The sequence below is a fragment of the Carassius auratus genome, chromosome 46 (genome assembly GCF_003368295.1).
Source record: "Carassius auratus strain Wakin chromosome 46, ASM336829v1, whole genome shotgun sequence".
NCBI classification, from domain to species: domain Eukaryota; kingdom Metazoa; phylum Chordata; class Actinopteri; order Cypriniformes; family Cyprinidae; genus Carassius; species Carassius auratus.
Window position 1 is genome coordinate 8,876,484 of NC_039288.1, and position 12,504 is coordinate 8,888,987.

The following is a 12,504-nucleotide window of genomic DNA, read 5'->3' on the forward strand; positions in this document are numbered from 1 at the left end:
AACAAATTATGCTTAGAGTCCAGAGCCTTGATCATAACATTATAACAGGCACTTTCCTATTAAAGACCTGCACGTTCGCGGGACCCCTCGCAGCAAAGTGTGGCGCGGGACAAGATGTGATCGGCGGGTAAAGACTTGTGTGTGCGGGACGTGGGAGAATAATTAGGGTGTGCTCACAATTGCCAATCTTATTCACCAAAGCCTGGTTCGTTTGACTAGTGTGATTGCTCCGTTTGGCAGTCCCTGCCCTGGCTCGGTTGGAAGAGGTGGGCAAGAGCGTGGTTCAGATATATATAGATAAGTGCGTATGAGCTTTAAACGCGCTGGAGCGCAGATCTTCTGATACGTGGTGCATGATTGCGTGAATATTTCTGAGCGACAAAAGCGATTGATATGTAAAGCAGTATATTGTGAGAGGGCAGTCTGTTTTTGCGTTCCATACGACTCACAATAATAAACCTCATAGTTAACAAAAACAATGCACTCCACTGTGCTGAGCAAGCGCTTCTCTGCGGTCTTCACGTGCTATCGGAAACTAAATCATTATCAGTGTTAATCAATTAATTTGTTAACGTGTTGCTCAGGCCTAATATATACTGTGTTTATGTATGTGTGTGTGTATAATTTGTATGTGTGTTTTTTGTGCTTTCAAAATGACTTTCAGCAGATAAAGACAGTTAATGTATTTACAAATCATTTTGCCAGCATTTTAGCAGTATGTATGTAGATGTTTTGTTTTGTAGATTGGCTCAAATTTGGTACAAACAGATAGATTTCATTTCATGGGCCTTGAGACATATGTAAATTATTTTTTATATTTATCTAACCCTGTATAGTTTTATTAATGATTCTGTATGAATAAACACACCTTTTAATAAAACAACCTAAACAAGCGTGTAATGGAACCATTTAGAAAATGGGAGAGAAAGACAGCATCGGGCATATGCCGTCGAATTTTGTCTCATACTAAATTATTCATCAAGATCGGGAACCAACTGCTATCTTGGTCGTGGAGGGGGTGGGTTGCATCTGGGCACCAGCAAGTCTTTTCAGATTTCCTAAGTGTGATTTCCACATTGGGTGAAAGTGGACCACCTGTAAAAAAAAAAAAACCTTTCAAAGCTTTCTTTCTTTCTTTGGCACTTTCACGTACCATTGCAGGAATAAGCAGCATCTTGTATTACTAGTCTCACTGGTCAAGCTCTGCAGTGTGGGGCTGGTGTGTTTTCAGAAGCTGTGCTGAGCGTGCGCAGCGCACTGAATTTGTATTCCTGGTTGCGTTTGTGCTGTGCAACTGAATCTTTTTTCTTCTCCATCTTTTGGCTTCTTTCTATGTCTGCATGTGTGCTTATGCACTACGATCGCCTGCTCCCTGCGCACCCCTCCCTTCTCTTTCTCTCTTTCCCTCAGACACACACTGCACCGCTCTCCTCTCCTTCCCTCTCCTTGTCTCTCTCTACATCTCTGTAGCAGTCTCTGGTTGAGCATCCAGAAGGAGGACTGTGCGTCCTGCACCACACACTTGCGGCAAGCAACACTTGATGTTTCTGAGGGTTTTTTTTCTCAGCCTTTGCTCTTGGTCCCATCAATCCTGGGAGGAGTGCTATCAAGGATCGCGAGGAGCCTAATTGAATTAGCATGCATTTCACCACAGCGGCGCACTTACGGATTTTGGACATGCACCCTTCAGCTGCGAGGGGCATTTTGCTGGTAACATTGTCAGACTAAGCACATTAGCAAGTGAATGCTTATCGGAAAGGGGGAGGGAAAAGATAAAAGATGGATAAAATGCAGCACTAATCAATATGGTCTCCGCGTCAGAGACAACAATCTAAGAGAGCGATCCAGGATGCTGCTGAAAAACTGATCCAGCTCCGCTCCAGGTCTTCCACTTCGAAAAGGAACGCGCAGCGGAGAAGCTTCGCTCTGCGTCTGCAGCCAACGCGTCAGGAGTCACAGTCGGCTTTATTTATTTATTTGCTGCTTTTTTCCTCTACCATGCTGCAGCAGAAGTCTCTCTTTCTCTCCATCTGCGAAAAGGAAACGTGAGCGCTTCATCGCGCTCAGTCAGTCTCATCCTATCTGTCTCCTCTGTTCTCTGTTTGCTGTCATCTTTTAATCGGCATTAGAATAATCCATTAGCCGCCGAGATGTCTCTTATCTCCTCTTGCGCGATAGAGGAGCTGCCCTCTGAGGGAGAGTCATCTAAATAGCACGTAAGCCATACCTAAGGCTGGGAACTCGAAGGGAGACGCCTCCCGGCATCTCTTCCACCTGGAGCGTTTCTCCCCTTATCAATTAAGTCACAGAATCTGCATCTAAAAATATTGATCCGTGCGGCCGTGATTAGAAGGCTTTGGGGACTTGCAGCGCAGATGTTTATCGACTCGATCGAGCCTGCCCTCCTCCTCCTCTTCACAGACAAGCTCCCTTGTTTGGTTTTCTTTCTTTTTTGATAGTCACCAAGCGTGAAAGCCAGGAAGAACTGACCATTTTTTTTCTCTCTCTCTGGATGTTTTTAAGCCCGACTTGAAAGGAATTTCTTCTTTTTGAGGATTTTATCGTCTCTTGGAAACCTACTGTTAAAGCCTCGGGGCTCTGGGTAGCATTGTTTTCTTCTGCATTGTTTACTTGACCCGTGGATAATGATTGCCATGGGCAATCCTTTCTGAGATGTACTCTTTCCAAAGGATGGGACATATGGGGTGTGGAAGAGCCTATGCCGGACCTTCCTGCCCCAGACTGGAGGTGGTGCTTCTGGGCTGGGAGTGTGGCGGAGGCAGCTGGCTGGGCCTCGGTTCTTGGTGGAGGTTGGCATTATCTCTTGCCTTGTTGGCCTCGGTACCGGACAGATCAGCCAGTGCCCGTGTGTCTTCCAGCCTGAGCACCACACACCATGTCCATCACTTCCATAACAAGCATGGTACCGTACCCATCGCCATCAACAGGATGCCCTTCCTCACAAGAGGAGGCCACGGTAAGCCCTTACTCTTATTCAGCATTTCCACTTTATCGACCAGTTTGCTCATACCCAGTGGGTCTTAAAATCTTTGATTTGATTAAGGAGATTTATTACACTGGAAAGCAGGCTGATGATACAGCACCCTGATATGTGTTCGCATGTACGTTTTGCTTAGTATGTCATGTGCATGATTTGATCTGTTCTTTAATAGATCACATGGGGAGTGGCCTTGTGCTCTTTGCTCTCACTGCAGATCTAGAGGAGAGATTGGTTTGTTGGATAAAAGTGTGGGCCAGATGTGCTTCTTTTTAAGCCCAGCCATGCCACTGCTCCTCGCCAGGCATCTTTTTTTGACACCTTTGTTAATCAAAGATTGTGTGGAGCTTTGACAACCTGTCTTCCTGCTGAGCTCTAGCATATGCTGAATGTCCAGTGAGCTGATTATATTCCAGTGATAATCCTCTAAATCATAGAGCAGCCGTGTGCTACAGGCTTTAATCACCTGGTAGAGTTTCTAGCCATTTAAGCTTATTTAGTTGTGTGGTGTTTGGATTTTGATCCAGGTCTTGCATCTTCTAAGATAGTAGGGGTGTCACGATTCTCCAAATCCTCGATTCGATTGCATTTTCGATTCTAAGCTCACGGTTCGATTCGATTCTCGATTTTTACATTTATTCTCTTTAAAGCACAGATTGTCATTTTTCAAACTAGACTTTTATGTAATATAATATCTGACCTTTGTTTGCAATGTACCACATTACACTGTCAAATTTAAAACTTTTATTAACAACATAATGTAACAATAACTTATATCTTTAGTCAATTGAAAACTTAAAATAAACTGCCATCCAGTTTCTCTTTTGTAAGTGCAGTCACAAAAGATGACATTCAAGTTCATAACAAAACAAACAAAAACAATAAAAAATGACTAAACTAACCTTCAAATATTACGATGTATCTATTTAAAAGATTAAAGATAAAACGCTTATTAAACACTTCACTGTCATTCATTTAGATTTATTTATTTATATATATATATATATTATGTATGTATGTACAGTATGTGTGTGTGTGTGTGTGTGTGCATCATTACAGTCTGTAAAATATGTGTATCTCTTATTACAAGACTGCAATCACTAGCAATCAGAAGAATTCCAGTTAATCAAGTATCTACAAAAGATCTACTCTATAAACAATGCATTAAATTACATTAAAGACAAAAATAAATTAAACAAGCAAAAGAAATGATTACTAGCATGTATCTGGTCCACTGATGAAGTCATGGGTCAAGTCAAGTGAATTATTACTCATTTTCTCACAGGCGTCGAATACTGACTTTAGGAAAAGGGGAATAACCAATGACATTTGAGATAACAACTAAAACAGCAAGCCCCGCCCCACGACTGACAAAAATAAAATTGGATGTGGGGAATGAGCATGGATGTGGGGAATGAGCATGCGCGCGCGAGGGCTTTTATTGCGCGCAGAGTACATGTCACGCGCTCGCGAGAGTTTGAAATGAGCTCGCGGGCTCCCGTTTCTTCGCATCCGATTCAGTTTTCCTCTCGCGGAGTTTCTTTTACTGTATATGGTTAAATGCTCGGTTATTTTTGTCATTGATTTGCCGTCATACAACATGGGGGCGTGGCAGCATCGACGATTCCATTTTTTAATTCGAAGTTCGAGACTGTGACTTAATTTCGATCGATTTCGATTTTAAATCGAAATCGTGACACCCCTATACGATAGGTCGTATTAGTTAGATTTTGTTGTGATTTATTCTCCCACTCTTGTTGAGATGCACATATTAATTAAAATAGGACAGCAATTATAATAATTTCTTTTAGTAGTAGTAGTAGTGGTAGTAGTAGTTAAAATGTATATATTTAATTGTATGTGTACATATATCTTAATGTGTATGTGTGTTCATCAAATTGTTTAAGAAGAAAAGTATATATTTTCCCAGTTTGTGCAGCATTTGCAATACAATACTGTTTTTTTTTTTTAAGAAATTTATATTTTCATTCAGCAAGGATGCATCATATTGATCATAAGTGGCAGTTAAGATTAATTAAAGATTATTATGCTACAAACAAATACATTTTAAAAAATGCTGTGGTTTTAAAATTTCTGTTCATCATAAAAACCTGAAAAAGTTTCAATTTTGGCAAAAATAACTGTTTTCAACATTGACAATAATAAATATTTATTGAGCACCAAATCAGCAGAAGGATCATTGAGTAATGGAATTTTAAAATATATAAAAAATAGAAAGCACTTATTTTAAATTGTAATAACATTTCACAATATTACTGTTTTTACTGTATTTTGATCAAACAAGTGTCTTCTTTTAAAATACTGATATTTTCAACCACACTTCTGCTCAATACCACTCACATACTAAGATTTGGAACACCACAAGCACAGACTACTCCAAGGTTCCTAAAATCTTGCCCTGGTGGGCCAAAGCGTTGCAGAGTTTAGCTCCAACCTTGATCAAACTCCACCTACCTGTGATTTTCTAATGATCCTGAAGACTTTGATTACCACGCTCAGGCGTGTTTGATTAGGGTAAGAACTAAACTCTGCAGGAAAACTCTGTGGATCTCGTGGGCCAGACTTGAGGATAATGTTGTACTGTATTGTCAGCACTCTTGAGATTTAACTTGGCTAATCAAGGAGAATTAACTTCTACACAATGTGGGTTAAGTCCTGTTGACACCAAATCCAAATTAATTTGAGAGTATAACTTATTTGCAGAAAAAAATCTAATGCTTATTCTTGCTATAGAAAATGGAGCAATATTTTGGATTCATTGTGAAGGAAGTCATAAAGATTTTATGTGTCTCTGTGCAAATTGTGCATGTTCTTGATGCTGAAAATTCTAACTTGTTTGAACACCAACCAACCAAACACACTTTTTACATTCCACTTTAATGTACTTCAACATGTCAACTTAGCTTTGCTTTTATTTTAGCCACCTTCCTGTGAACTGAGAAGAGTTTGGCGTAACCAACAGGATGACTTTCATTTTGATGTAATAGTTGATCAGTAAAGCAGTCATGCGTTGTTTTTGTTGTCTGAATGCATTTAAGGCTGCTGGACACTTAGTGGAAGAGAGAAGCAATGAGAGTGGTGACATTGGATAGCCACAATCAGTGTGTCACCTCCCACACAAAGCGAAGTTATAGTAGCCGAGCTTTCCATCTGAAGAGTCTGGGAGGACAGTGCTAAATGATCCTTTTAAACAGAGAGGGTTAGAGGGGTCAGTCCTTCATCCCCAATGACAAGTAGTTCAACAGGGGAATGAGATCCCGCACAGTAATGGGATCATCAAGGCAACTGTTAGCAGAATCATGGCCCTTTCTGAGTTTTTCATTACAACTGGTATAGTCAGTCCGATTCACTGCTTCCAATTTGACATTAATCTCACATGCCCTCCCATCCATCTACCACAAAATATGCAATGAATTTTCAGTGTCCTTATCACGTGGAAACAGGAGGTGGAGCCGACATGTCGTGAATTACATCACTGCTTTTGTAAGGCATCTACACAGCCATTACCAGAGTCCCGCAATTGAAAGTGTCCAACCCTGATTCAACGACGGCTGGTTTAAGTTCAAATTGCTTGAAAATTGACAGATCGACTTGATGATTGTATGACTCCAGCGGCACATTTAAATTCCGCCGCTTTATTCAAAACCCCCGTCATACAGGTCCTTTCAACATTCTATGCATTCTGATGCACTCAGGGGTTTATACCTACAACACATTTCATGCATGTTTATAATGAACAATATGATTTCCTAATGAGCTTGCTTTGTATTTCCATACAGACCTAAAGCATTTTTCAGCAAGCTGGAAATCTTCACCCCCTCTGACCAATAATCACATCCTGCCAGATCCCATCACTCAGTGCGGCCCCCGGCAGCAAGGTGGAGATAATTGATGTAATTGATATGTAGATTAGTTGAATAAGTCAGTCAGGTGTACAGGGGCCGGGCTGATGTAAGGATGAGATGATGGAGAGATAGAGGGGGAGAGAGCTGTCACACCATGCTGACACTTGCCTCCATCACATGCCGTTGACATTTGCGTTAGATGCTTCTCGTCATTTGTGCATCTCATGCTTTCTGAAGAGTCCTTGGCACAGCACTTATCTGCTTGACATGCTGGAAATCAGCACTCATATGCACTTTGTGTTTATTGCACAGGCCTTTCACAGTTCCTGTTTTTCTTTTTATTATTATTATTAGGGCTGTTAAGCGATTATTCTTTTTATCTAATTAATTACATGATGTGGTTAATTAATCTAATTAATCGCACGTCAAATTTGGAGAAATTACTCTGAAAATATAATTTAAAGTCATCAAAGAGACAAGCAAATTCAAAGCATCAAACAGAGATTACAAAAATTTGATTCAACAAGAAATATTTTGATAAAATGGGTTACATATAGCCTACTCCTTTGGACCATGTGAGTTAATGATGACAGAATTGTTATTTTTGGTTGGGGGAACTATAACTTTAATCATTTATTTTCTTAATTTTAGTATGATTACTATACAAATATTAAATTATTTATTTAATGGAATGATACTTTAAATAATAAACTAAAACTGCCAGTAGGTAGTGGTAAATGTCTTAAGTCATCAAGTCATTTATTCATTCTTTTGATTCGTTCACATGGCTGATTCATTCAGGAGTGAAGTAAACATGGAATTAAAAAAATTAAATGCCGCTGTGGATTGCTCAGGATGAACAGTTCTGCCTTGTCTTTATCTTCTGGTTGGCAAAATTGAGCAAGACAGACAGCATTGTGTCTAAAATAACACAATATTAACTTCTTAATGAACTGTTGTATAAGATGAGGATCACATTTACTCTTAGCCTACTGCTCGTGTGATATTTCTTAACTATGTGATGTAAATATGAGACAAAATTTCGCCCTTTTCGCCCTTTTCGCCCATTTCGCCCCATATCTTGAATTTTTAGGGATATTTTCTAGGTTCCATCATGCAGTAAGCTGTTGCCCTGCCTCATATTAGTCATCAATCGACTGTACGTAATGGCAGATGATCCTCATAGGTCTGGGGCGGGGCAAGTGCGTTAAATGCGTTAATAATTTTAACGCTTTATTTTTCTCCATAATTAATTAATCTAATTAACGCGTTAAATTAACAGCCCTAATTATTATTATTATATTTCAAAGGAAGACTCTTTATTTTTCCTCATTGAAAAGTTTGATGAAAGTCATTAATGGTACAATTTATAATACTGTTAAATGGTGTCTAACTACTTGGATTGAATATTTGGTAGCCTAATAACAGCCGTTTTATTAGGCAAGAAGCTGGTCTCCAGAAATATTGAGTTTATCTTAAAAGTGTCATAAAACTGTACTGTAATTTCTAGTAATACATTATTATTATTATTATTATTATTATTATTATTATTATTAATTAATCTCAGTGGTTTTCCTCAGTTAATACTTAATATTTTATTCACTAATTGCTCTTTGAGGTCAGTCTCTTCTAGATTATTATTAAAAATCTTTATCCAGTAAGCACAAATGATTGGAAAAGTTGTGTAAATTCATTGGGAATCTTCTACAAGTCTTTGCTGGCTGAAGTATATTCCCCAGATTTAGGTTGTGTGTCCTTTATTTCCCAAATTTGGAGTTATTGATTTATTTGATATTATGGACATTTTGGCAGTTTTTCAGTTTAAACGTAAATGATAAAGTTAAATATATTTATTCCCGACTTACTATTACAGATAGCAAACATCTGAATAAATATCAAGCCATCATTTATATGTATTGTTCGGTTCGGCTGTTAAGCGATTATTCTTTTTATCTAATTAATTACATGATGTGGTTAATTAATCTAATTAATCGCACGTCAAATTTGGAGAAATTACTCTGAAAATATAATTTAAAGTCATCAAAGAGACAAGCAAATTCAAAGCATCAAACAGAGATTACAAAAATTTGATTCAACAAGAAATATTTTGATAAAATGGGTTACATATAGCCTACTCCTTTGGACCATGTGAGTTAATGATGACAGAATTGTTATTTTTGGTTGGGGGAACTATAACTTTAATCATTTATTTTCTTAATTTTAGTATGATTACTATACAAATATTAAATTATTTATTTAATGGAATGATACTTTAAATAATAAACTAAAACTGCCAGTAGGTAGTGGTAAATGTCTTAAGTCATCAAGTCATTTATTCATTCTTTTGATTCGTTCACATGGCTGATTCATTCAGGAGTGAAGTAAACATGGAATTAAAAAAATTAAATGCCGCTGTGGATTGCTCAGGATGAACAGTTCTGCCTTGTCTTTATCTTCTGGTTGGCAAAATTGAGCAAGACAGACAGCATTGTGTCTAAAATAACACAATATTAACTTCTTAATGAACTGTTGTATAAGATGAGGATCACATTTACTCTTAGCCTACTGCTCGTGTGATATTTCTTAACTATGTGATGTAAATATGAGACAAAATTTCGCCCTTTTCGCCCTTTTCGCCCATTTCGCCCCATATCTTGAATTTTTAGGGATATTTTCTAGGTTCCATCATGCAGTAAGCTGTTGCCCTGCCTCATATTAGTCATCAATCGACTGTACGTAATGGCAGATGATCCTCATAGGTCTGGGGCGGGGCAAGTGCGTTAAATGCGTTAATAATTTTAACGCTTTATTTTTCTCCATAATTAATTAATCTAATTAACGCGTTAAATTAACAGCCCTAATTATTATTATTATATTTCAAAGGAAGACTCTTTATTTTTCCTCATTGAAAAGTTTGATGAAAGTCATTAATGGTACAATTTATAATACTGTTAAATGGTGTCTAACTACTTGGATTGAATATTTGGTAGCCTAATAACAGCCGTTTTATTAGGCAAGAAGCTGGTCTCCAGAAATATTGAGTTTATCTTAAAAGTGTCATAAAACTGTACTGTAATTTCTAGTAATACATTATTATTATTATTATTATTATTATTATTAATTAACAATTTAGTAGAAATATTATATAATATATAATATCATATAATAGTTTCTATATAATAATAATAATAATAATAATAATCATATATTAATTTTAATTCTGAGTTCATAAAATTGTACTGTTATTTCTACTAATAAGATTTTATTATTATTATTATTATTATTATTATTATTATTAAGATAGAAATAAGAAACTTTATTCGCATTTTCTGCTTGGTTTTTTGCCTTAGGCTAAACTCAAGGTAAACTTGGTTGATTAATTGGTTGACTTTTCTCCGTACTTGTCACGATTATTTAACTCTTGCCCCTCGACCTTTAGGCCCCGTCCACACGGAGATGCGTTTCTGTGAATACGCACAAATTTTTTATCGGATAGGCGTTTCGTCCACAAGGATCCGGCGTTTTCACAAGGTGAAACCGCTATTTTTTGAAACCAGGTCCCAGAGTGGATAAATTTGAAAACGGCGTCTTTGCGTTTTCGGCTAGACGGCTAATCCGTATACTTTCTGAAACGATGACGTCATCAGCCCACGTCTCCCCCCAGTCAGACACCTCTACGTCCCGTAACAGTAACAAAAACATGAACAAACACTGAACGATTGTCTTTTGTTAACTAACATTTAAAACTGATTAATAAATGTATTGTTCCATGTTCGTTTGTGTACCACTCGCAAGGTTTATGAGCATAGTCCAAGTCTTCTTCTCTGTTTTTAGTGTATCTCTGTGGCAGAATTACAGCGCCACATACTGGTCTGATATGTACACTACATCATTTTGCGGTTTCGTGTGGACGCGGATCTTTCTTGAGTCGAGGAAAAAAAAGATTGGATTGGGGTAAGCTCCGTCTCCGTGTGAACGAGGCCTTAATCATTCACCCATCACCCATCATGGCCTGCCACTGATCCCACAGCCTGATGGATTTCCACAGTTTTATTTGAGGATCTGCCAAACAGCAGAAATCGACTCAAACGTTTCTTCCCCCTCTCTCCATCTTGTTTTTTGTCATCGTCTCATTGAAATGCTGCATGCCCCTCCCCTCCTCCTCTAATACCCAAAGCTCAATGCGCTGATGGAGGCATGATGTTTGACAAGCAGCAGGTTCTGTTTGTTTACTCACGCTGGCCCCTGCATGCTGATGTGAGGTTTCCTGATCATCCGAATATATACAGCGAAGACGGGGCCCCCTGTGGACAGTTCCCAGATCAAACATTTTTCTTGAGGCTCAAGGGTGCACCTTGATCTGAGCAAGGGCATCTCCTAATGCACAGCCACTCGAGAAAGCAATGATGGATGCAGCCTCTTACCAGTGAAAAGAGGCTATCCTTTGTGGATCACTGGTGTGTACACTATAGATTGGACCTCATCAAAAGCAGTTTGCTCCAAAGAGAGCCGCAATCCATTACCGTCTCAGTGTCAAGCTCTAAGCGGCTGCACAAAAAGTGTAGGTTGGAACAATAAGGAATAATTGATCAGTGACTCAAAACACTGTGATTTGTGTATGATTCATTGTTTGTCCTGAATTGCCAAAATGTGGGTCTGTAATGAGAGTGCATTACCGTGACCTCTTCATTTTCTGTACCGCCTGTCTTATTGAAAACAAGACTTCTTCACAATTTTCCCCTCCTCAAAAGAAGCGACTAGATGTAGAGCCATCACTTTAAGTGCATGTGTCATTTCAGTGCCGCTTCTGAGAATAGACCTGCAACTGCAGTCCAATCAATGTGATGGCCAAAGCGGTTAGACAATAAACTAGAGGACTGCGGTTTGGATCGAGCGAACCTTATGCCATTGAGCTCCCTGTGAGTGGTCAGCTGTTGATGCTGAGGTTGCGCTGCCCAAGAGAAATGTGAACTTTTGAGTCAAAACGAAAATATTGGCTTTGTCTAAAAGCACCGCTTTGGCCCCCACACCTTGCTGAAAGGCTCGACAATTGCGTTATGTGTAAGATTAATAGCAGAATCAGTTATGCTCTGTAACTGCAGCAGCAGGGTTAAGGTTACTCCCATTCCTCTGTGCTCCGGACCTGTGGTGTGTGTTTTACTAAATGTGACATTGAGGAGAAATCGCTCGGTCTGGATCTCACCCAAGCCCTTGCTAAAGGGAGACAGCCATGCTGTGAGCTGTGAGGGGTGAAATCAGCCTCCAGTTGCCTGGATTCCTCTTCATACACCTGCACTAAAACTACCTCAACCATGTCCAAAACCATTCCAGGGCTGAAGCAAAAAGAAAAAAACGAATAATAATAAAACACCCGTTGACTTTGTTGTATGACCTATGTTCTGTTCAGCCAAACCATCTAACCATTAACATAACAATACAATACTGCCTTGTTTTTTGTTGTTGTTGTTGTTGTTGTTTACAGTCAATGGAAAATCTGGGAAAATCATATAAATTATTATATAAGTGGGGTTGTTTCAATTGACTAAACATGGGCTAACCCAGCTTTTGGGTTAAAAATTCAATAAAAATTAACCCAACAGCTGGATTAGTCCATATTTGACCTAAAGTTGGGTTAAAACA

The 12,504-nt window shown here is 38.7% G+C and overlaps 1 protein-coding gene across 2 annotated transcripts in view; it reads left to right on the forward strand.

Moving 5' to 3' along the window:
* LOC113064079 (neurexin-2-like) overlaps positions 1-12,504 on the forward strand; it is a 333,624-nt gene that overhangs the window by 212,562 nt on the left and 108,558 nt on the right. Inside the window, exon 1 of one of the 2 annotated variants that reach the window (XM_026234621.1) lies at positions 1,270-2,977. The exons of the other annotated variant lie outside the window; for it this stretch is intronic. Within the exon in view, the coding sequence (XP_026090406.1) occupies positions 2,674-2,977 (304 nt within the window). The 5' untranslated portion in view covers positions 1,270-2,673. Of the gene's footprint in view, positions 1-1,269; positions 2,978-12,504 lie in introns of those variants that run through there. 2 annotated transcript variants of the gene reach the window in all.